Genomic DNA, 22,867 nt, shown 5'->3' on the forward strand with positions numbered 1-22,867 from the left:
GCTTTAGGACTACCTGGTGTGCACTGGCTCCTCCCACTAAGACCCTCCTCCAGACCTCAGTTAGGATACTGTGCCCGGAAGAGCTGACACAATAAGGAAGGATTTTGAATCCCGGGTAAGACTCATACCAGCCACACCAATCACACCGTATAACTCGTGATACTATACCCAGTTAACAGTATGAAATATAACTGAGCCTCTCAACAGATGGCTCAACAATGACCCTTTAGTTAGGCAATAACTATAAACAAGTATTGCAGACAATCCGCACTTGGGATGGGCGCCCAGCATCCACTACGGACTACGAGAAATAGATTTACCGGTGAGTAAAATCTTATTTTCTCTGACGTCCTAAGTGGATGCTGGGACTCCGTAAGGACCATGGGGATTATACCAAAGCTCCCAAACGGGCGGGAGAGTGCGGATGACTCTGCAGCACCGAATGAGCAAACTCTATGTCCTCCTCAGCCAGGGTATCAAACTTGTAGACTCTTACAAAAATGTTTTAACCCGACCAAGTAACAGCTCGGCAAAGTTGTAAAGCCGAGACCCCTCGGGCAGCCGCCCAAGAAGAGCCCACTTTCCTCGTGGAATGGGCTTTTACAGATTTAGGGTGCGGCAGTCCATCCGCAGAATGTGCAAGTTGAATCGTGGTACAGATCCAGCGAGCAATCGTCTGCTTAGAAGCAGGAGCACCCAGCTTGTTGGGTGCATACAGGAGAAATAGCGAGTCAGTTTTCCTGACTAGAGCTGTCCTGGAAACATATACTTTTCAGGGCCCTGACTACAGCCAGTAACTTGGAATCCTCCAAGTCCCAAGTAGCCGCAGGCACCACAATAGGTTGGTTCACATGAAAAACTGATACCACCTTAGGAAGGAATTGGGAACGAGTCCTCAATTCCGCCTTATCCATATACAATACAGAGAAGGATTTTGTATGACAAAGCCGCCAATTCTGATACACGCCTGGCCGACGCCAAGGCCCACAGAATGACCACTTTCCACGTGAGGTATTACAGCTCCACGGATTTAAGTGGCTCAACCCAATGCGACTTCAGGAAATCCAACACCACGTTGAGATCCCACGGTGCCACTGGAGGCACAAACGGGGGCTGACTATGCAGCACTCCCATAACAAAAGTCTGAAACTTCAGGCAGTGAAGCCAGTTCAATTTTGGAAGAAAATCGATAGAGCCGAAATCTGGACCTTAATGGAACCCAATTTTAGGCCCATAGTCACCTCTGACTGTAGGAAGTGCAGAAATCGACCTAGCTGAAATTTCTCCTTTGGGGCCTTCCTGGCCTCACAGTACGCAACATATTTCCGCCATATGCGGTGATAATGGTTTGCGTTCACTTCTTTCCTAGCTTTAAATATCGTAGGGATAACTTCCTCCGGAATTCCCTTTTCCTTCAGGATCCGGCGTTCAACCGCCATGCCGTCAACGCAGCCGCGGTACGTCTTGGAACAGACAGGCCCCCTGCTGCAGCAGGTCCTGTCTGAGCGGCAGAGGCCATGGGTCCTCTGAGATCATTTCTTGGAGTTCTGGTTACCAAGCTCTTCTTGGCCAACCCAGAACAATGAGTATAGTTCTTACTCCTCTCCTTCTTATTATTCTCATTACCCTGGGTAAGAGAGGCAGAGAAGGGAACACATACACCGACTGGTACACCCACGGTGTTACCAGAGCGTCCACAGCTATCGCCTGAGGGTCCTTGACCTGGCGCAATATCTTTGTAACTTTTAGTTGAGGCGGGACGCCATCATGTCCACCTGTGGCCTTTCCCAACGGTGTACAATCATTTGGAAGACTTCTGGATGAAGTCCCCACTCTCCCGGGTGGAGGTCGTGTCTTCTGAGAAAGTCTGCTTCTCAGTTGTCCACTCCGGGAATGAACACTGCTGACAGTGCTAACACATGATTTTCCGCCCATCGGAGAATCCTTGTGGCTTCTGCCATCGCCATCCTGCTACTTGTGCCGCCCTGTCGGTTTACATGAGCGACCGCCGTGATGTTGTCTGACTGGATCAGCACCGGCCGGTGTTGAAGCAGGGGTCTAGCCTGACTTAGGGCATTGTAAATGGCCCTCAGTTCCAGAATATTTATGTGTAGGGAAGTCTCTTGACTTTTCCATAGCCTTGGAAGTTCCTTCCCTGTGTGACTGCCCCCCAGCCTTGAAGGCTGGCATCCATGGTCACCAGGACCCAGTCCTGTATGCCGAATCTGCGGCCCCCTAGAAGATGAGCACTCTGCAGCCACCACAACAGCGACACCCTGACCCTTGGAGACAGGGTTATCCGCCGATGCATCTGAAGATGCGACCCGGACCACTTGTCCAACAGATCCCACTGGAAAATCCTTGCATGGGACCTGGCGAATGGAATTTCTTCGTAAGAAGCTACCATCTTTCCCAGGGCTCGCGTGCATTGATGCACCGACACCTGTATACGTATTAGGAGGTCTCTGTCTAGAGACAACAACTCCTTGGACTTCTCCTCCGGGAGAAACCCTTTTTATCCTGTTCTGTGTCCAGAACCATACCCAGGAACAGTAGACGCGTCGTAGGAACCAGCTGCGACTTTGGAATATTCAGAATCCAGCCGTGCTGTTGTAGAACTTCCCGAGATAGTGCTACTCCGACGAACAACTGCTCCCTGGACCACGCCATTATAAGGAGATCGTCCAGGTACGGGATAATTATTTCGGCCATTACCTTGGTAAATACCTCGGTGCCGGGGACAGACCAACGGCAACGTCTGGAATTGGTAATGACAATCCTGTACCACAATATTGAGGTACTCCTGGTGAAGAGGGTAAATAGGGACATGCAGGTAATCATCCTTGATGTCCAGTGATACCAGGAAATTCTCCAGGCTTGCAATAATCGCCCTGAGCGATTCCATTTTAAACTTGAACCTTCGTATATAAGTGTTCAAGGCTTTCAATTTTAGAATGGGTCTCACCGAACCGTCTGGTTTCGGTACCACAACATTTTGGAATAGTAACCCCGGCCTTGTTGAAGGAGGGGTACCTTGATTTCACCCGCTGGAAGTACAGCTTGTGAATTGCCGCCAGTACTACCTTTCTCCGAGGGCAGCAGGCAAGGCTGATGTGAGGTAACGGCGAGGGGGAGTCGCCTCGAACTCCAGCCTGTATCCCTGTGATACTATTTGCAGAACCTAGGGATACACCTGTGGGCATGCCCACTGGTCCCTGAAGTTCCCGAGACGCGCCCCTACCGCACCTGTGAAGCCCCAGCGTCATGCGGTGGACTCAGAGGAAGCGGGGGAAGATTTTTGATCCTGGGAACTGGCTGCTGGTGCAGCTTTTTCCTTCTTCCCTTGTCTCCGTGCAGAAAGGAAGCGCCTTTGACCCGCTTGCTTTTCTGAAGCCGAAAGGACTGTATCTGAAAATACGGTGCTTTCTTAGGCTGTGAGGAAACATGAGGTAAAAAAATTTCTTCCCAGCTGTTGCTGTGGATACGAGGTCCCAGAGACCATCCCCAAACAATTCCTCACCCTTATAAGGCAGAATCTCCATGTGCCTTTTACAGGCAGCATCACCTGCCCACTGCCGGGTTTCTAATACCCTCCTGGCAGAATGGACATTGCATTAATTCTAGATGCCAGCCGGCAAATATCCCTCTGTGCATCCTTTATATATAAGACGACGTCTTTAATATGCTCTATGTTAGCAAAATATTATCCCTGTCTTAGAGTATTAATATTATCTGACAGGGTATCAGACCACGCTGCAGCAGCACTATTTATGCTGAGGCAATTGCAGGTCTCAGTATATAACCTGAGTGTGTATATACAGACTTCAGGATCGCCTCCTGCTTTTTATCAGCAGGTTCCATCAAGGTGGCCGTATCCTAAGACGGCAGTGCCACCTTTTTTGACAAACGTGTGAGCGCCTTATCCACCCTAAGGGATATCTCCCAACGTGACCTATCCTCTGGCGGGAAAGGGTACGCCATCAGTAACTTTTTAGAAATTACCAGTTTCTTATCGGGGGAACCCACGCTTCTTTACACACTTCATTCATTCATGTGATGGGGGAACAAAACACTGGCTGCTTTTTCTCCCCAAAAATAAAACCTCTTTTATGTGGTACTTGGGTTCATGTCAGAAAATGCGTAACACATTTTTCATTGCCGAGATCATGTAACGGATGTTCCTAGTGGATTGTGTATATGTCTCAACCTCGTCGACACTGGAGTCAGACTCCGTGTCGACATCTGTGTCTGCCATCTGAGGTAACCGGCGTTTTTTTGAGCCCCTGATGGCCTTTGAGACGCCTGGGCAGGCGCGGGCTGAGAAGCCGGCTGTCCCACAGCTGTTACGTCATCCAGCCTTTTATGTAAGGAGTTGACACTGTCGGTTAATACCTTCCACCTATCCATCCACTCCGGTGTCGGCCCCACAGGGGGCGACATCCCATTTATCGGCCTCTGCTCCGCCTCCACGTAACCTTCCTCATCCAACATGTCGACACAGCCGTACCGACACACCGCACACACACAGGGAATGCTCTGACTGAGGACAGGACCCCACAAAGTCCTTTGGGGAGACAGAGAGAGAGTATGCCAGCACACACCAGAGCGCTATATAATGCATGGATTAACACTATAACTGAGTGATTTTTCCCCCAATAGCTGCTTGTATACACATATTGCGCCTAAATTTAGTGCCCCCCCTCTCTTTTTAACCCTTTGAGCCTGAAAACTACAGGGGAGAGCATGGGGAGCTGTCTTCCAGCTGCACTGTGAAGAAAAAATGGCGCCAGTGTGCTGAGGGAGAAGCCCCGCCCCTTTTTCGGCAGACTTTCTCCCGCTTTTTCTGGAATACTGGCAGGGGTCATTTTACATCTATATAGCCTCTAGGACTATATATGATGTAGATTTGCCAGCCAAGGTGTCATATATTGCCCTCAGGGCGCCCCTCCCAGCGCCCTGCACCCATCAGTGACCGGAGTGTGAGGTGTACATGAGGAGCAATGGCGCACAGCTGCAGTGCTGTGCGCTACCTTGGTGAAGACCGAAGTCTTCTGCCGCCGATTTTCCGGACTCTTCATGCTTCTGGCTCTGTAAGGGGGACGGCGGCGCGGCTCCGGGAACCAACACCAAGGTCGGGTCCTGCGGTCGATCCCTCTGGAGCTAATGGTGTCCAGTAGCCTAAGAAGCCCAAACTACCACCTGTTAGGTAGGTTCGCTTCTTCTCCCCTTAGTCCCTCGCTGCAGTGAGTCTGTTGCCAGCAGATCTCACTGTAAAATAAAAAACCTAAAATATACTTTCTTTCTAGGAGCTCAGGAGAGCCCCTAGTGTGCATCCAGCTCAGCCGGGCACAAGAATCTAACTGAGGTCTGGAGGAGGGTCTTAGTGGGAGGAGCCAGTGCACACCAGGTAGTCCTAAAGCTTTCTTTAGTTGTGCCCAGTCTCCTGCGGAGCCGCTAATCCCCATGGTCCTTACGGAGTCCCAGCATCCACTTAGGACGTCAGAGAAATGTGCTGCCATGTCATTACTGGCAGTGCCTCCTTCTACACATCTAGCAATTCACAGTGCATCAAGTTCTTGTCTGTTTTGTATAAGAAAAACCTCCCCTTTAACAGTGAAGTAGCGTGGGGAGCAAGCATTGAAAGACTATACAGTATGTTAGCCCAGTAATACACCAGCTTTCATCATTCTTACATTTGAAATAGTGGCTTTAACCATCTTGTTCTGTAAAATTAAATTAAAGTTATTGTGGATCTCCACAACTGTAAAACAGCAAGTAAAGTAACTGGGGTCGATGCAGATTGAAGGTGCGCCCGCTTCTGGAATGGATCTTGCATATTTTGGTGCAGTGCATGCGCCACAATTTTATTTATTATTTATTACCAGTTATTTGCTGATTCACATCAGTCCCTGCCCCAGTGGAGCTTACAATCTATATTCCCTATCACATGTACACACATTCACACTAGGGTTAATTTTGTTGGAAGACAATTAACTTACCAGTATATTTTTGGATTGTGGGAGGAAACTGGAGTACCTGGAGGAAACCCACGCAAGTACGGGGAGAATATACAAACTTCGCACAGTTAGGGCCATGGTGGGAATCGAACCCATGACCGCAGTGCTGGAGGTAGTAATGCTAACCGTTACACCATCCGTACTGCCCCCCATACAATGGAATGTATGCAAATCTGGGTCAAACAGAGTTGTAAGCATTTCAGTTATATCTACAGTTACAGACAGTACAACTGAAGGGGACAAGTTCCACTGACGCATTTTGTCCTTCAGCTGAAGTCTTTAGCTCAAGGACAAAACACGTCAGTGTGTGAATCCAATCTCTCCTTAAAGTGGTTTTTCACTTTACACATAACTGGACTTATTCCTGTTGATATCGTACAAGCATGGCAGATCATTCACTTTAAAAGTCCAAACCGAAGAACATATGCAGTATAGACGACCAAAAAGTTATTTCATGAGTGTGACCGGATTTACTTTCCGTATGTGGACGAACAACTAGACTTGCCTTTTCTCTGAGCGAAATTTCAAAATACCACCTATTTTTCTATATTACGGGACTATGTGTTCCTGTTATATTCACCATTAACTTTAAATGTTGCAGATAATTAAGCGTACATGTTTATTTCTGTTCCTCCATTTAACTTGGCAACATTTTATTTTTACATTGGATGAAAATAAGATTTTAAACCTACCGGTAAATCTTTTTCTCCTAGTCCGTAGAGGATGCTGGGGACTCCGTAAGGACCATGGGGTATAGACGGGCTCCGCAGGAGACATGGGCACTCTAAAGACTTTAGAATGGGTGTGCACTGGCTCCTCCCTCTATGCCCCTCCTCCAGACCTCAGTTAGAGAAACTGTGCCCAGAGGAGACGGACAGTACAAGGAAAGGATTTTTGTTAATCTAAGGGCAAGATTCATACCAGCCCACACCATCCACACCGTATAACATGGAATATACGAACCAGTTAACAGTATGAAACAAAACAGCATCAGCCCGACACTGATCAAAACTGTAACATAACCCTTATGTAAGCAAAAACTATATACAAGTCTTGCAGAATTTATTCCGCACTGGGACGGGCGCCCAGCATCCTCTACGGACTAGGAGAAAAAGATTTACCGGTAGGTTTAAAATCTTATTTTCTCTTACGTCCTAGAGGATGCTGGGGACTCCGTAAAGACCATGGGGATTATACCAAAGTTCCAGACCGGGCGGGAGAGTGCGGATGACTCTGCAGCACCCATTGAGCAAACATGAGGTCCTCCTCAGCCAAGGTATCAAACTTGTAAAATTTAGCAAAAGTGAACCCGACCATGAAGCTGCTCGGCAAAGTTGTAATGCCGAGACACCTCGGGCAGCCGCCCAAGAAGAGCCCACCTTCCTAGTGGAATGGGCCTTTACCGAATTTGGTACCGGCAATCCAGCCGTAGAATGAGCCTGCTGAATCGTGTTACAGATCCAGCGGGCAATAGTCTGCTTAGAAGCAGGGGCGCCAACCTTGTTGGCTGCATACAGGACAAACAGTGCCTCTGTTTTCCTAACCCGAGCCGTCCTGGCTACATAAACTTTTAAGGCCCTGACTACATCAAGAGACTTGGAATCCTCCAAGTCCCCCGTAGCCACAGGCACAACAATAGGTTGGTTTATATGAAACGATGAAACCACTTAGGCAGAAATTGAGGACGAGTCCTCAACTCTGCTCTATCCACATGGAAAATCAGATAGGGGCTTTTGTGAGACAAAGCCGCCAATTCGGACACCCGCCTCGCAGATGCCAAGGCTAACAACATGACCACTTTCCAAGTGAGAAATTTCAACTCAACTGTTTGAAGAGGTTCAAACCAGTGTGACTTAAGGAACTGTAACACCACGTTAAGGTCCCATGGTGCCACTGGGGGCACAAAAGGAGGCTGGATGTGCAGCACTCCCTTTACAAAAGTCTGGACTTCTGGGAGAGAAGCCAATTCCTTCTGAAAGAATATAGATAGGGACGAAATCTGTACCTTAATGGAGCCTAACTTCAGGCCCATATCCACTCCTGTCTGTAGAAAGTGGAGAAAACGGCCCAGGTGGAAATCTTCCGTAGGAGCATTCTTGGCTTCACACCAAGAAACATACTTTCTCCAGATACGGTGATAATGTTTCGCCGTCACGTCCTTCCTAGCCCTTATCAGAGTAGGGATGACTTCCTCCGGAATACCTTTCCCAGCTAGGATTCGGTGTTCAACCACCACGCCGTCAAACGCAAACGTGGTAAGTCTTGGAACTCGCAGGGTCCCTGCTGCAACAGGTCCTCCCTGAGAGGAAGAGGCCATGGATCTTCTGTGAGCATCTCCTGAAGATCTGAATACCAGGCCCTTCGCGGCCAATCTGGAACAATGAGTATTGTCTGCACTCTTTTTCCTCTTATGTTTCTCAATATTTTGGAGATGAGAGGAAGAGGAGGGAATACATAGACCGACTGAAACACCCATGGTGTCACCAGGGCGTCTACTGCTACTGCCTGAGGGTCCCTTGACCTGGCACAATACCTCCAAAGCTTCTTGTTGAGGCGTGACGCCATCATGTCTATTTGAGGAAGTCCCCAAAGATTTGTTATCTCTGCAAAAACTTCTTGATGAAGTCCCCACTCTCCTGGATGGAGATCGTGTCTGCTGAGGAAGTCTGCTTCCCAGTTGTCCACTCCCGGAATGAAGACTGCTGACAGAGCGCTTACGTGATTTCCCGCCCAGCGCAGAATCATTGTGGCTTCCGCCATTGCCACTTTGCTCCTTGTCCCGCCTTGGAGGTTTACATGAGCCATGGCTGTGACGTTGTCTGATTGAATCAGAACCGGTAGGTAGCGAAGAAGATTCTCCGCTTGTCGTAGGCCGTTGTATATGGCCCTTAATTCCAGTATGTTGATGTGTAGACAAGCCTCCTGGCTTGACCATGTTCCCTGAAAATTTCTTCCTTGTGTGACTGCTCCCCATCCTTGGAGGCTCGCGTCCGTGGTCACCAGAACCCAGTCTTGAATGCCGAACCTGCGACCCTCTAGAAGGTGAGCACTCTGCAGCCACCACAGGAGACAACCTGGCCCTGGGGGACAAGCTTATTTTCTGATGAATTTGAAGATGGGACCCGGACCACTTGTCCAGAAGGTCCCACTGAAATGTCCTCGCATGAAACCTGCCGAAGGGGATGGCCTCGTAGGTCGCCACCATTTTTCCCAGTACTCGAGTGCATTGATGGACTGACACTCTTTTCGGTTTTAACAGGTCTCTGAGCATGTTCTAGAGTTCCTGGGCTTTTTCCATCGGGAGAAAAACCCTCTTTTGTTCCGTGTCCAGAATCATGCCTAAGAAAGATAGCCGAGTCGTTGGAACCAACTGTGACTTTGGTAGAGTTAGAATCCAGCCATGTTGCTGTAGCACTCTCAGGGAGAGCGACACGCTTTTCAGCAACTGATCTCTCGATCTCGCTTTTATCAGGAGATCGTCCAAGTACGGGATAATTGTGACTCCCTGCCTGCGCAGGAGCACCATCATTTCCGCCATTACCTTGGTGAAAATCCTCGGGCCGTGGAAAGCCCAAACGGCAACGTCTGAAACTGGTAATGACAGTCCTGTACAGCGAATCTTAGGTACGCCTGATGAGGGGGATATATGGGGACATGAAGATATGCATCCTTTATGTCTAGTGACATCATAAAATCCCCCCCTTCCAGGCTGGAGATAACCGCCCGTAGTGATTCCATCTTGAATTTGAACTTTTTCAAGTACAGGTTTAGGGATTTTAGATTTAGAATGGGCCTGACTGAGCCATCCGGTTTCGGAACTACAAACAGGGTTGAATAGTACCCCTTCCCCTGTTGAACTAGGGGAACCTTGACAATTACTTGCTGTTGATACAGCTTTTGAATTGCAGCTAAAACTATCTCCCTCTCTGGGGGAGAAGCTGGTAAAGCCGATTTGAAAAATCGGCGCGGAGGCACCTCTTTGAATTCCAGCTTGTATCCTTGGGATAAAATTTCCATCGCCCAAGGATCAGTCGAAGACGTGCCCTCACCGGCGCAGACTCCCTCAGTGGAGCCCCAGCGTCATGCGGTGGATTTAGTAGAAGCCGGGGAGGACTTCTGCTCCTGGGAACTAGCCGTAGCAGGCATTCTTTTCCCTCTACCCTTACCTCTGGCGAGGAAGGAAGAGCCCCGACCTCTTCTGGACTTATGTGACCGAAAGGACTGCATCTGATATTGTGGTGTTTACTTTTGCTGTGGGGGAACATAAGGTAAAAAAGTAGATTTACCCGCGGTAGCTGTGGAAACCAGTTCCGCGAGACCTTCCCCAAATAAAACCTCACCCTTGTAAGGCAAAACTTCCATATGCCTCTTTGAGTCGGCATCACCCATCCATTGGCGGGTCCACAGAGCCCGCCTAGCAGAAATCGCCATGGCGTTGGCTCTCGAACCTAGCAGCCCAATGTCTCTCTGAGCGTCTCTCATATATAAGACTGCGTCTTTAATGTGACCTAAGGTCAATAAAATGGTATCCCTATCTAGGGTATCAATGTCACCTGACAAGGTATCTGCCCAAACTGCTACAGCGCTACACACCCAAGCAGACGCTATTGCCGGTCTGAGCAAGGCTCCCATATGTGCATAAATTGATTTTAAGGTAGTTTCCTGTCTGCGATCAGCAGGATCCTTGAGGGTTGCCGTGTCTGGAGACGGTAGCGCCACCTTTCTGGACAAGCGCGTTAAAGCCTTGTCCACCTTGGGTGAAGATTCCCACCGCAACCTGTCCTGTGCAGGGAAAGGATACGCCATAAGAATTCTCTTGGGAATCTGCAGTTTCTTGTCTGGAGTTCCCAAGCTTTTTCAAATAACGCGTTCAGCTCATGAGATGGGGGAAAGGTTACCTCAGGTTTCTTTTCCTTAAACATGCATACCCTCGTGTCAGGGACAGAGGGGTCATCTGTGATATGCAAAACATCTTTTATTGCAATAATCATATAATGAATACTTCTGGCCACCCTTGGGTGTAACCTCGCATCATCGTAGTCGACACTGGAGCCAGAATCCGTGTCGGTATCAGTGTCTGTTACTTGGGACAGTGGACGTTTCTGAGACCCTGAAGGGCCCTGTGACACAGCCAAAGCCATGGATTGACTCCCTGTTTTATCCCTGGACTCTGCTTTGTCCAATCTCTTATGTAAAAAAGACACATTTGCATTTAGACCATTCCACATATCCAGCCAATCAGGTGTCGGCGTTGCCGACGGAGACACCACAATCATCTGCTCCACCTCCTCCTAAGATGAGCCTTCCGCTTCAGACATGCCGACACACACGTACCGACACCCCCACACACTCAGGGATATATCTATATGGAGACAGTCCTCCAATAAGGCCCTTTGGAGAGACAGAGAGAGAGTATGCCAGCACACACCCAGCGCCACCGGACACTGGAATAAAATCCCAGTTAGTACAGTGCTTTTATATAAATATATAATTACACTCACTGCGCCAATTAAATGTGCCCCCCCCCCTCTTTTTTGCCCTCTGTAACCGTGTTCAGCAGGGGAGAGTCCAGGGAGCCAGTTTCTCTGCAGTGTGCTGTGGAGAAAATGGCGCTGGTTAGTGCTGGAGGATCAAGCTCCGCCCCCTCAGCGGCGGGCTTCAGTCCCGCTCAAAATATTTATTACTGGCGGGGTTTTTTTTTTATATACCGCCTCCGCAGTATCTAATCCATATGCCAGTGTCCCTTGAGGTTAAAATTGCTGCCCAGGGCGCCCCCCCTGCGCCCTGCACCCTTACAGTGCTGCTGTGTGTGTATGTGTGGTAGCAATGGCGCGCAGCGTTACCTAAGTGAAGATCTGAAGTCTTCTGCCGCCTTTGAAGTCTTCTTTCTTCTTAATACTCACCTGGCTTCTATCTTCCGGCTCTGTGAGGAGGATGGCGGCGTGGCTCCGGGACGAACGGCGAGGGTGAGACCTGCGTTCCGACCCTCTGGAGCTAATGGTGTCCAGTAGCCTAAGAAGCAGAGCCTATCAATAAAGTAGGTCTGCTTCTCTCCCCTCAGTCCCACGATGCAGGGAGCCTGTAGCCAGCAGTGCTCCCTGAAAATAAAAAACCTAACAAAAAGTCTTTTTCAGAGTAACTCAGGAGAGCTCCCCTGCAGTGCAGCCAGTCTCCTCTGGGCACAGGATCTAACTGAGGTCTGGAGGAGGGGCATAGAGGGAGGAGCCAGTGCACGCCCATTCTAAAGTCTTTAGAGTGCCCATGTCTCCTGCGGAGCCCGTCTATACCCCATGGTCCTTACTGAGTCCCCAGCATCCTCTAGGACGTAAGAGAAATATTGTTTAATAATTCTAAAAACAATTATAATATCAAATAATCATGTGAGATTCCAATTATTGCAGTCTCCTTTATCATTTATACAGTCTTGTCTATGCAAGTTTTTCTTTCCATGTATTGCAACAAGAGATGGTGTACCTCTAAATCATGGTTCCCAAACTGTCTGTCCTCAAGGACCCCTAAAAGTCTAGGTTTTAAAGCAATCCATGGCTCAGTGCAGATCGTTAAATCAAGGTGACTGAGGTACTAATTAACCTGTGGCTACCATGGATATACTTAAAACTTGGACCGTTAGGGGTCCTTGAGGACAGAGTTGGGAACCACTGCTAAATATATGTATTTTTTGTAACGCGATCATTTGCAGATTTTTTATGTTTGTCATTTTTTACTGTGTATGAAAAGAACATCTGTGTGTGAGATGCATCATGGCCACTATGTGACATTAAAGGCTGTTTCCACCTGTCACCCTCCAGACCACCCCCATAATTATTGAATTTAGCACGTTTCCACGACAGACTTATAGCCAGGAACAGCCCGTCATCTTCAAACACAGTGGCTGTAATCTAAAGTAGAGTACAGAAGGAACAGCTTTAACACAGTAAATTTAGCATTCTGTAGGTGGAATAATAGGTTGTCTGTTCAGATGTCTGTTTAATGTGCACTTCTCTGTAGGCGACAAATATTCATGTCTGTGTTTTTCAGGGGAGGTTTAAGAAATAAGTGCCCATTGTGCAGAAGTCTGAAAGCCCCCCTCCCACCTGAAAAAATATATATAAAAGATAGCGGTATTTGGTATGTGCCCTTTAGAACCAGGAGCCCATGTGCTCCCTATACCCAATTACAGGGGTGGTATTCATGTGACTGCCGGTCAGCTGACCGACAGTCACATGACCTCCTCCACCAGCCCGACGGGTCACTGTCCCGATGGTCGGCATGCCGACCAACAAGGACTATTTCCACTAGTGGTTGTCCACGACACCCATAGAGTGGGACTAGAACCCGTGGCGACCGCAGGTCGCCACCAAGCCCGCAAGGGGCTTGCTGCACTCGCCCCTCCCCGCCGGGATCCCGGCGTCGGTAAGCTGACCGGCGGTCAGCCGTACTACACCCCTATTACAGATACGCCACTGGTGCCTTTACTGGATTGCACATGCAGTACTAATATTTTTTTATAGAATATACAGTAAATGAATATAAGTTTGTTTATATTTACCAAGAACACTTGATGCAAGCACAGGACACATTATGAAAAGGTCTCCTAGTCAAAGAACATGTTTGCAGGCAACTGGAGGTTAGAATTACCTGATTTTGCATTACAAGAGGAACGTTCTTGTTAGGGCACGGTGCTTCTGCAAATAGAAGAGGAAATGTATTACTTGTGTGCTAGAAAAAGATATCTGGATTTTCAGTACATTTCGCCATCTTCATAATATGTACATCAATAAAATTCATTACCGAAACATTACGCTGTACCATGAGGATATTCCATGTATGTATTGATCTGTGGTTTCCTCCCAGTATGCCATGACTACAAAAACAGGGATCTTGTCTGGTCATTAATTGACTGTATCAGAGATGCCATTTAATGACGGAACACTCCCACAATATTAAATAGGTCAAATCCACATAAGCATACATTTTGTGCCATGTACTTAAATTAGAATCCCAATAGAACATTATTGACTTTTATAGAGTGTTAAATGCATCTGAACACACAGACAACACAGAAGTATAGACTTGACAGAAGGTTTGTGGTCAATCCCGTTAGCCTAAATTATTTTTTTGGACGTTTAGGGGGAAATATAATAATCTGAAATGCAGGAATTGGCATGATTTGAACGAGTCTGACGGACATTTTAAAGTGGCGATCGTTTGAAAAGGCAACACTACAGTAACCTAGTTTTGTCTTTTAAATGATTGCTGCTTTAAAACATTGGGTAGACTTGTTCAAAACACTTCGATACCTACATCTCGCAGGCTATTATATTAGAGTGCATTAGTAATCTTTGAGAACACATTAAACACAGTTTGCGTGTGTAATTTCATTTTCTGCAATGTTCACAAAGTGCCGCCAGGATAGCCAACATTCCGCATCCCGTAGCCACAAACATGGTCAATGTGACAGCTGCTTACCAAGAATGTAATTCCCCCTTCAAATGTAATGCTAGTTTAGCAGTGCAATAGTTAATGCAAAAAAAAAAAAAAAAGAGATTGATACGTATATGGCTGCTTTTGGCACTAAAATAAGCCATATACCCATCTTTTGTGACCTTGACTATATCCCCCATTACAGTGAGGGGATTTATTTAGCTTTGTATGCTGCTTGAATTTACACATTAGCGCGCCAGGAGTGTCCGTTTACTATTATCCCCCATGGATTGATGCTAACAGCCTTCTGATCACTATGGGCTCAGCATGTATTTTATTTTCCCAGCAAAAATAAAAATATTTGCACTCCAGATATGTATCCCTCTCTCCGCCAGAAATAAAGGCTCCATACTTCACCTGTCAAAAGTTTGATGAGCTGTCTCTAAGTAATGGCAGCTTCTAAATATATTTCCATCCTATAAACTGCATTACAATTTTTGTTATATAAATTCTTAGAACCTGTTGATAAATGCATCGCCGAGCAAAGTGCAATCGCCCTGGCGTATTAACATATGTGTTCATGTACACAGAATGCACAAATGTTGGTAAAAAAGTAGACAGTACTCTGCTTTGCCCCCATAACCCCCCCCCCCGCCCCCTCACCCTCACCATAGGCAGAGGTGTAGCTAGGTGCCATGGTGCCCGGAGCAAGGGTATGTTTTGGCGCCTCCCTCCCCTCTACTGAATTGGGGGCCTAGCCTTAAAAATCTAAATTGGTGACAGGACCAGTTCTAGACCTTGTTGAGCTCAGGGCAAAAGTTTCCTTTGGATGCCCCCCCATGTTTAAAATAGGGTCAGTACGTGCCAAAGGCTTTCAACAACAATATAGAGGTATGGCAGTACAGACGGAGTAAAGGTTAGCATTACTGCCTCACAGCACTGAGGTCATGGGTACAATTCTCACCATGGCCCTAACTGTGTGGAGATTGTATATTCTCCCCCGTGCTTGCATGGGTTTCCTCTGGGTACTCCGGTTTCCTCCCACAATACAAAAATATACTGGGAGGTTAACTGGCTCTACCAAAAATTAACCCTGTTCTGTGTGTGTTAAGGAATCTAGATTGCAAGCTCCCATGGGGCAGGGACTGGTGTGAATGGCAAAATATTCTCTGTAAAGCACCGCGGAATGTGTGCGCGCTATAGAAATAACTGCCAATAAATAAATAATGGCTTCATTGGGAAGGTGAGTGAACACAGAATCTTACCAATTCACATTACACCGCACAGTAGTGTCTGTTAGTCACATTACACCACACAGTAATACTCCTTATACACGTTATGACACCCCGTAGAGCCCCTTATACACGTTACACTATGGTTGAGTCCCTTACACACATTACACACTGGTAGAGCCTCTATGGACGTAGCTGTATTTCTCATACGTCCTAGAGGATGCTGGGGACGACATCAAGACCATGGGGTATAGACGGGATCCGCAGGAGACATGGGCACTCTAAAGACTTTTCATTGGGTGTGAACTGGCTCCTCCCTCTATGCCCCTCCTCCGGACCTCAGTTTTAGAAATGTGCCCAGGTAGACTGAATGCACTCTGAGGAGCTCTACTGAGTTTCTCTGAAAAGACTTATGTTAGGTTTTTTATTTTCAGGGAGATCTGTTGGCATCAGACTCCCTGCTTCGTGGGACTGAGGGGGCAGAAGTAGGAACCAACTTCCTAAAGAGTTTCATGGCTATGCTTCTGGCTAACAGGACACCATTAGCTCCTGAAGGGAACTGAACGCTAGCCGTGCCTAGATGCTCACTCCCACAGCATGCCGTCACCCCCCTTCACAGAGCCAGAAGTCAGAAGACAGGTGAGTGTTAGAAGACAGATCTTCAATCAAGAAAGTGACGGCTAAAGGTACCGCGCGGCTGGCGGGAGCGCAGCACGCCATGTTGCCCACACATACACAGGCACTGCAGGGTGCAGGGCACGGGGGGGAGTGGCGCCCAGGGCAGCATGAAACCTATGGAAACTGGCATAAATAAGGGGCATAAGTTGCTGAGGCACAGTCCTACCCCCACCAGTATAAAAAATCCCTTATAAAAGCTGAGGAGAAACACACCATTGAAGAGTGGAGCTTCCTCCTCAGTCAGCCAGCACACTGCTCAGCGCTATTTTCTCTCTCTCTCCTCAGGCTGCAGAGACAAGGCTGGTCCTCCTCCACTACTGAACAAGTATCAGGGTGCAAAACAGGGGGGCCACAGTGAATTCGGTGCTATATAATTGTGTGATTAACATTATAAAAGCGCTGAATGTCAGTGGGCATTTTGTGTTCACAGACATTGTGTAACTGGCGCTGGGTTGTGAACGGGCAAATCCCATCTGTGTCCCTCTGACAGATTTTACTGTGGGTCTGTCCCCCTATAAGTCCCGGGGTGTCTGTGGTGTGGTTCTGCATGTGTGTGACATGTCTGTGGCAGGGAACTCTGTGGAGACATATTAGGGACACAGAGGTGTAATATGACACCAAGAGCCTGACTGGGTAAAAGGTTACATGATAGTGTGAATCATATCAGTAAGAGGTTGGACTGAATCTCATACAGAAAATGAAAAAAATCTGTTGAAGATGTGATTTTTAATAGTTCTGCCTTTCATCCACAGGGACCTTTCCGGGTCACATACAAATTTGCACAAGTAGTACAAACTGATACCGACACGGACTCTGATTCCTGTGTCGACACTAGTGATTCCAGGTGAATAGGTCCTAAATTAGCAAAAAAGCATTCAAAACATGTTTTAGCTATAAAGGAGGTGTTTGAAGTTATGAAGCCCCCTCTTTTACCACAAGGAGAGGGTTTACTTTAGTAAAGAAGTAATGTAATTTTCCCTCCACCTCAGGTCTGATTTAACCTGAAAAGAAATTTCAGATTCCCAAAAGGAATTCAGGCAGCTTACCTTTTTCCAAAAAAGGTGGGAGTCACCCCGCATTTTAGACAGGGCCCTGTCATAAAATAGAAAATAGAAAAGGTGCTTCTCCCTGCACCTGGAATGGCTTCACTTAAGGAACCGACAGACCGCAAGTGAGTGAGGTGATTTATTGATGTGGCCAATGGACACTACTCAGGCCTACCATTGTCTGTGAGTGGGTGAGTAGTGCTATTTAAAAGTGGTCAGAATACTTGTCATTAGACATTGACACAATAGATGGAGACGAGATACTCCTAACGTTAGGTCATATCTACGCTGCTGCGTACGTACTAGAATCCATCAAATATATTAGTTTCTTGGGATCAAGAACCGCTACCATGGCAGTATCGGCTCGGAGGGCGTTGTGGATTCGCCAGTGGAATGCTGATGTAGATTCCAAAATAAAATATGGAGGCTCTCCCGTATAAAGGTGAGGCCTTGTTTGGTGATGGGCTGGATGCGTTAGCCTCGGCGGCTACTGCAGGTAAGTCGACATTCTTGCCTTATGCTCCTACACCGGCGAAAAAGACATCACTCTCACATACATTCCTTTCGACCCAACAAATACAAAAAGGCCAAAGGTCTCCCCTTTTTTTGCAGGTAGGGGAAGGGGAAAAGGAAAGAAATCCGCAGCGTCTCCCGGATCGCAGGAGCAGAAGTCCACCCCTGCTTCTGCCAAAACTGCAGCATAACGCTGGGGCTCCCTTGAGGGAGTCCGCTCGGGTGGGAGCACGTCTGAAACTTTTCAGCCAAATCTGGATTCAATCTGGCCTGGACCAATGGGTCTTACAAATATTGTCCCATGGGTACAAACTGGAGTTTCAAGACGTCTCCAATGCCGATTTTTCAAATCGACCTTGCCAGCTTCTCTTCCAGGAAGAGAGGCAGTAACAATGGCAATTCAAAAATTATGTCAGGATCAGGTCATTGTCCTGGTACCCTTGGCACAGAAAGGAGAAGGTTTTTTTTATTCAAGCCTCTTCGTAGTTCCGAAGCCGGACGGCTCGGTCAGACCGATTTTAAACCTGAAAATCTGAATCTCTACCTGAAAAGGTTCAAGTTCAAGATGGAATCCCTGAGGGTAGTGATTTCCAGTATGGAAGAGGGGGACTTCATGGTGTCAGTAGACCTAAAAGTTGCATGTTCCCATTTATCTTCCTCACCAAGCTTATCTGAGATTCGCAGTACAGGATTGCCATTACCAGTTTCAGATGTTGCCGTTCGGACTCTCCACGGCACCGAGGGTATTCACCAAGGTGATGGCGGAGATGATGGTGCGCCTTCATTAAAAAGGAGTCAATATAATTCATTATCTGGACGATCTCCTGATAAAAGTGAGATCCAGGGAACAGTTGGTGCAAAACATCGCACTCTCCCTGTCAATACTCCAACAACACGGTTGGATCATGAATTTTTTAAAGTCGCAGTTGGAACAGACAAGATTGTCCTTTTTAGGGATGATTCTGGACACAGAAGTACGGAGAGTATTTCTTCCAGTGGAAAAAGGCTCTGGAAATCCAGAAAATGGTCAAACAAATATTGAAACCAACAAGCATGTTGATCCATTAATGCAGGCATGTCCAAACTGCGGTCCTCCAGCTGTTGTGAAACTACATATCCCAGCATGCCCTGACACAGTTTTGCTGTCAGAGAATGCTAAAGCTGTGTCAGGGCATGCTGGGATGTGTAGTTACTCAACAGCTGGAGGGCCGCAGTTTGGACACGCCTGCATTAATGCATTCGGTTGTTGGGGAAAATGGTAGCGGCCTACGAGGCCATACAGTTTGGCTGATTTCATGCCAGAGTATTCCAGTGGGACCTGTTGAACAAGTGGTCCGGATGCGACCTACACCGGAACATAATCCTGTCCCCCACAGCCAGGATTTCGCTCCTGTGGTGGCTACACAGTTCTCACCTACTAGAGGGACGCAGGTTTGGGATTCACGACTGGGTCCTAATAACCACAGATGCAAGTCTCCGAGGCTGGAGAGCTGTCATACAGGGGGAAAGCTTCCAAGGAAAATGGTCAAGTCAGGACGCCTGCCTTCACATAAACGTGCTGGAATTGAGAGCCATTTACAACGGTCTTCTACAAGCGGTACATCTTCTTCAAGATCCCGTGCAGATCCAGTCGGACAATGTTACAGCAGTCGCGTACATAAACAGGCAAGGCGGAACGAAAAGCAGAGCGGCAATGGCAGAGGTGACAAGGATTCTCCTCTGGGCAGAAGGACATGTTAGAGCTCTGTCAGCAATTTTCATTCCGGGAGTGGACAACTGGGAAGAAGACTTCCTCAGCAGACATGATCTCCATCCAGGAGAGTGGGGCCTCCACCAAGAAGTCTTCGCAGAGGTGACGAGTCTTTGGGGAGTTCCTCAAGTAGACATGATGGCATCTCGTCTAAACAAGAAGCTTCAGAGATATTGTTCCAGGTCGAGAGACCCTCAAGCAATGGCAGTGGATACACTGGTGACCCAGTGGGTGTTTCGTCGGTATATGGTTTCCCTCCACTTCCACTGATTCCAAAAGTTCTCAAAATAATAACAATAAGAACAAGAGTTTGAGCAATCTTCATTGCCCCAGACTGGCCAAGGAGGGCTTGGTACCCAGATCTTCAGGAGTTGCTTATAGAAGATCCTCGGCCTCTTCCTCCTCGAGAGGACCTACTACAGCAGGGGCCGTGTGTGTATCAAGACTTACCGCGGCTATGTTTGACGGCATGGCTGTTGAGAGTCGGATCCTAGCCCGAAAGGGTATTCCCAAGGAAGTCATCCCCACTCTTATTCAAGCCAGGAAAGGAGTAACGTCTAAACATTACCACTGTATTTGGAGAAAATGTGTGTCTTGGTGTGAATCCAAGAAGGCTCCTATGGAAGAGTTTGAGTTAGGACGTTTTCTCCATTTTCTGCAGGCTGGTGTGGATGCGGGCCTTAGATTGGGGTCAATCAAGGTCCAGATTTCGGCCTTATAAGTTTTCTTTCAAAAACAATTGGCCTCCTTTCCAGAAGTTCAGACGTTCGTGTAAGGGGTTCTGCACATCCAGCCTCCATTTGTGCCTCCAGTGGCACCATGGGACCTTAATGTGGTGTTGCAGTTCCTTCAATCGGGTTGGCTTGAGCCTCTACAAGAAAGAGAGTTGAAGTTTCTCACTTGGAAAGTGGTGATGCTTTTGGCGTTGGCATCCGCAAGGCGGGTGTCTGAATTGGGGGCCTTGTCCCACAAGAGCCCTTACCTGATCTTCCATGAAGATAGGGCAGAGTTGAGAACTCGTCAACATTTTCTTCCAAAGGTGGTTTCCTCTTTCCACATAAACCAACCTATTGTGGTGCCAGTTGCTACTGACACATTCGCTGAGTGAAAGTCTCTAGATGTCGTTAGAGCTTTGAAGATTTATGTCGCTAGAACAGCTCGAATACAGAAAACATAGGTTTTGTTTGTCCTGTATGCTCCCAACAAGATTGGGTGTCCTGCTTCCAAGCAGACTATTGCGCGCTTGATCAGAGGTACGATTCAGCAAGCTCATTCTACGGCTGGATTGCCGTTACCGATGTCGGTGAAGGCCCATTCTACTAGGAAGGTGGGCTCCTCCTGGGCGGCTGCCCGGGGGGTCTCGGCATTACAACTTTGCCGAGCAGCTACTTGGTCAGGGTCAAACACACTTGCAAAATTCTACACCTTGACCGTACTGGAGCTTTGGTAAAGACCCCATGGTCTTGATGTCGTCCCGAGCATCCTCTAGGATGTATGAGAAAATAGGATTTTGATAACCTACCGGTAAATCCTTTTCTCCTACTCCGTAGAGGATGTTGGGCGTCCGTCCCAGTGCGTACTTTACCTGCAGTTTAGTTATTACAGTTACACACGTTGTGTTATCTTGGTTTCAGCATGTTGCTGCAATTAGTTCATACCTGTTGGCGTGTGTTATGTTGAATGCCATGTGTGCGGCATGGTTGAGGGTTTGAGTTGTAGATATCTCACCACTAGTTAAGTAAATCCTTTCCTCAAAATGTCAGTCTCCCTGGGCACAGTTCCTACAACTGAGGTCTGGAGGAGGGGCATAGAGGGAGGAGCCAGTTCACACCCAATGAAAAGTCTTTAGAGTTCCCATGTCTCCTGCAGATCCCGTCTATACCCCATGGTCTTGATGTAGTCCCCACCATCCTCTACGGAATAGGAGAAAAGGATTTACCGGTAGGTTATCAAAATCCTATTTTAACTATTTACATGTTTAATTAAAATAAAATAAAAAACACTATGTGCCCCGACTGACCTGCCCTCATAACCAGCCAATACCTCAATAAAGTCCCAAATGTGATCTCCCACAGACCTGATAACCCTCCAATCTCTGAATGTAAAGAATGCCCCAAAACTGACCCCTCATATATAATATCCCAATGCCTCAATGAAAATAACACCCTAGAACTGCCATCCCAGACTTGATAATCCCACTATGCTTCAATGAAAATAATGTCCCAGAATTGCCTGGGGGGCAGAGAGAGCTGTGCTGCAGCAGCCTGAGGTGCAGAAAGAGGTGCTAGAGCATCAATGTAGAGAGATGTGCTGCAGCAGCTGGGGCAGAGAGATGTGCTGCAACATCAATGTAGAGAGAAGTGCTGCAGAAACTGGGACATAGGTGCAACAGCAGCTGGGGCAGAGAGAGGTTCTGCAGAAGTTGGGGCAGAAAGAGGTGGCGCAGCAGATAGGGCAGAGAGATCTGCAGCAGCATCTTAAGTAGAGACATATGCTGCAGCTTCCAGGAGATAGAGAGATGCTGTGGCAGCATGGGCAGAGAGTGGTGCTGCAGGACAGAAGTAACCCTGCAAAGCTACTAGCAGAGAGTGAGATATAAAGAGGGCGGGCAGAGCTCCGGCATGTGCCGGCTCTCGCCTCAGGCCTGCCCTGTTCCCTACCTAGTCTCCGAGTACAAGTCAGAGTTCGCCCCCTCAACTTCTCTTCCTCCTGCTCTGTGGCTGCCAGTACAGTGGGCTGTGGGAAGGGGGTGGCAGGCAGCAGCGCGCCCTCTAACTTTTTAGGTGCCCAGAGCTCGTGTACCCTCGCTACACATCTGCCTTAGGAGTCGAGTTTGGAAAAATCCCTGCTTAGTGGGTGGTTGCAAAATAACTGTCACAGTTTCCAGACCACCAAGCAGATCACATGTTCCAAGGAGGTGCACAGGGAGAGTTCACCAACTGTTACAGTTTCCAGAGCACAATAGTGATGCATTGTAAATAGCAGGTGAACATTTTGCCACATAACTCGGAAACTAAGCAACCAATTACAACGCCAATATTTTTCTGCAAATCTGCAGACCATGACCTTCACTTTGGTATATGATGTACCCTGCTCAAACAATGGCATCATAGAAATAGGTCACTCATAAAAGTTGTCCTTCTGCTATTAATATATAGATAATTAGCACAGTAGTTATGTCATCACTTAGATTTGGAGAGTAATGTT

At 47.6% G+C, this 22,867-nt stretch overlaps 1 protein-coding gene across 9 annotated transcripts in view; it reads right to left on the minus strand.

The window, feature by feature from the left end:
* The window catches only part of BRDT (bromodomain testis associated), a 351,401-nt gene that overhangs the window by 39,861 nt on the left and 288,673 nt on the right, over positions 1 to 22,867 (minus strand). For 8 of the 9 annotated variants that reach the window (XM_063939905.1, XM_063939900.1, XM_063939907.1 and 5 more), the window contains 2 exons: positions 13,656 to 13,702; positions 5,694 to 5,723 (listed from right to left, as the gene is read on the minus strand). In XM_063939905.1, coding sequence (XP_063795975.1) covers positions 5,694 to 5,723; positions 13,656 to 13,702 — 77 coding nt within the window. The remainder of the gene's footprint in view (positions 1 to 5,693; positions 5,724 to 13,655; positions 13,703 to 22,867) is intronic. The other variant, XM_063939904.1, reaches the window with a different exon arrangement.

The sequence above is a fragment of the Pseudophryne corroboree genome, chromosome 9 (genome assembly GCF_028390025.1).
Source record: "Pseudophryne corroboree isolate aPseCor3 chromosome 9, aPseCor3.hap2, whole genome shotgun sequence".
Taxonomy (NCBI): domain Eukaryota; kingdom Metazoa; phylum Chordata; class Amphibia; order Anura; family Myobatrachidae; genus Pseudophryne; species Pseudophryne corroboree.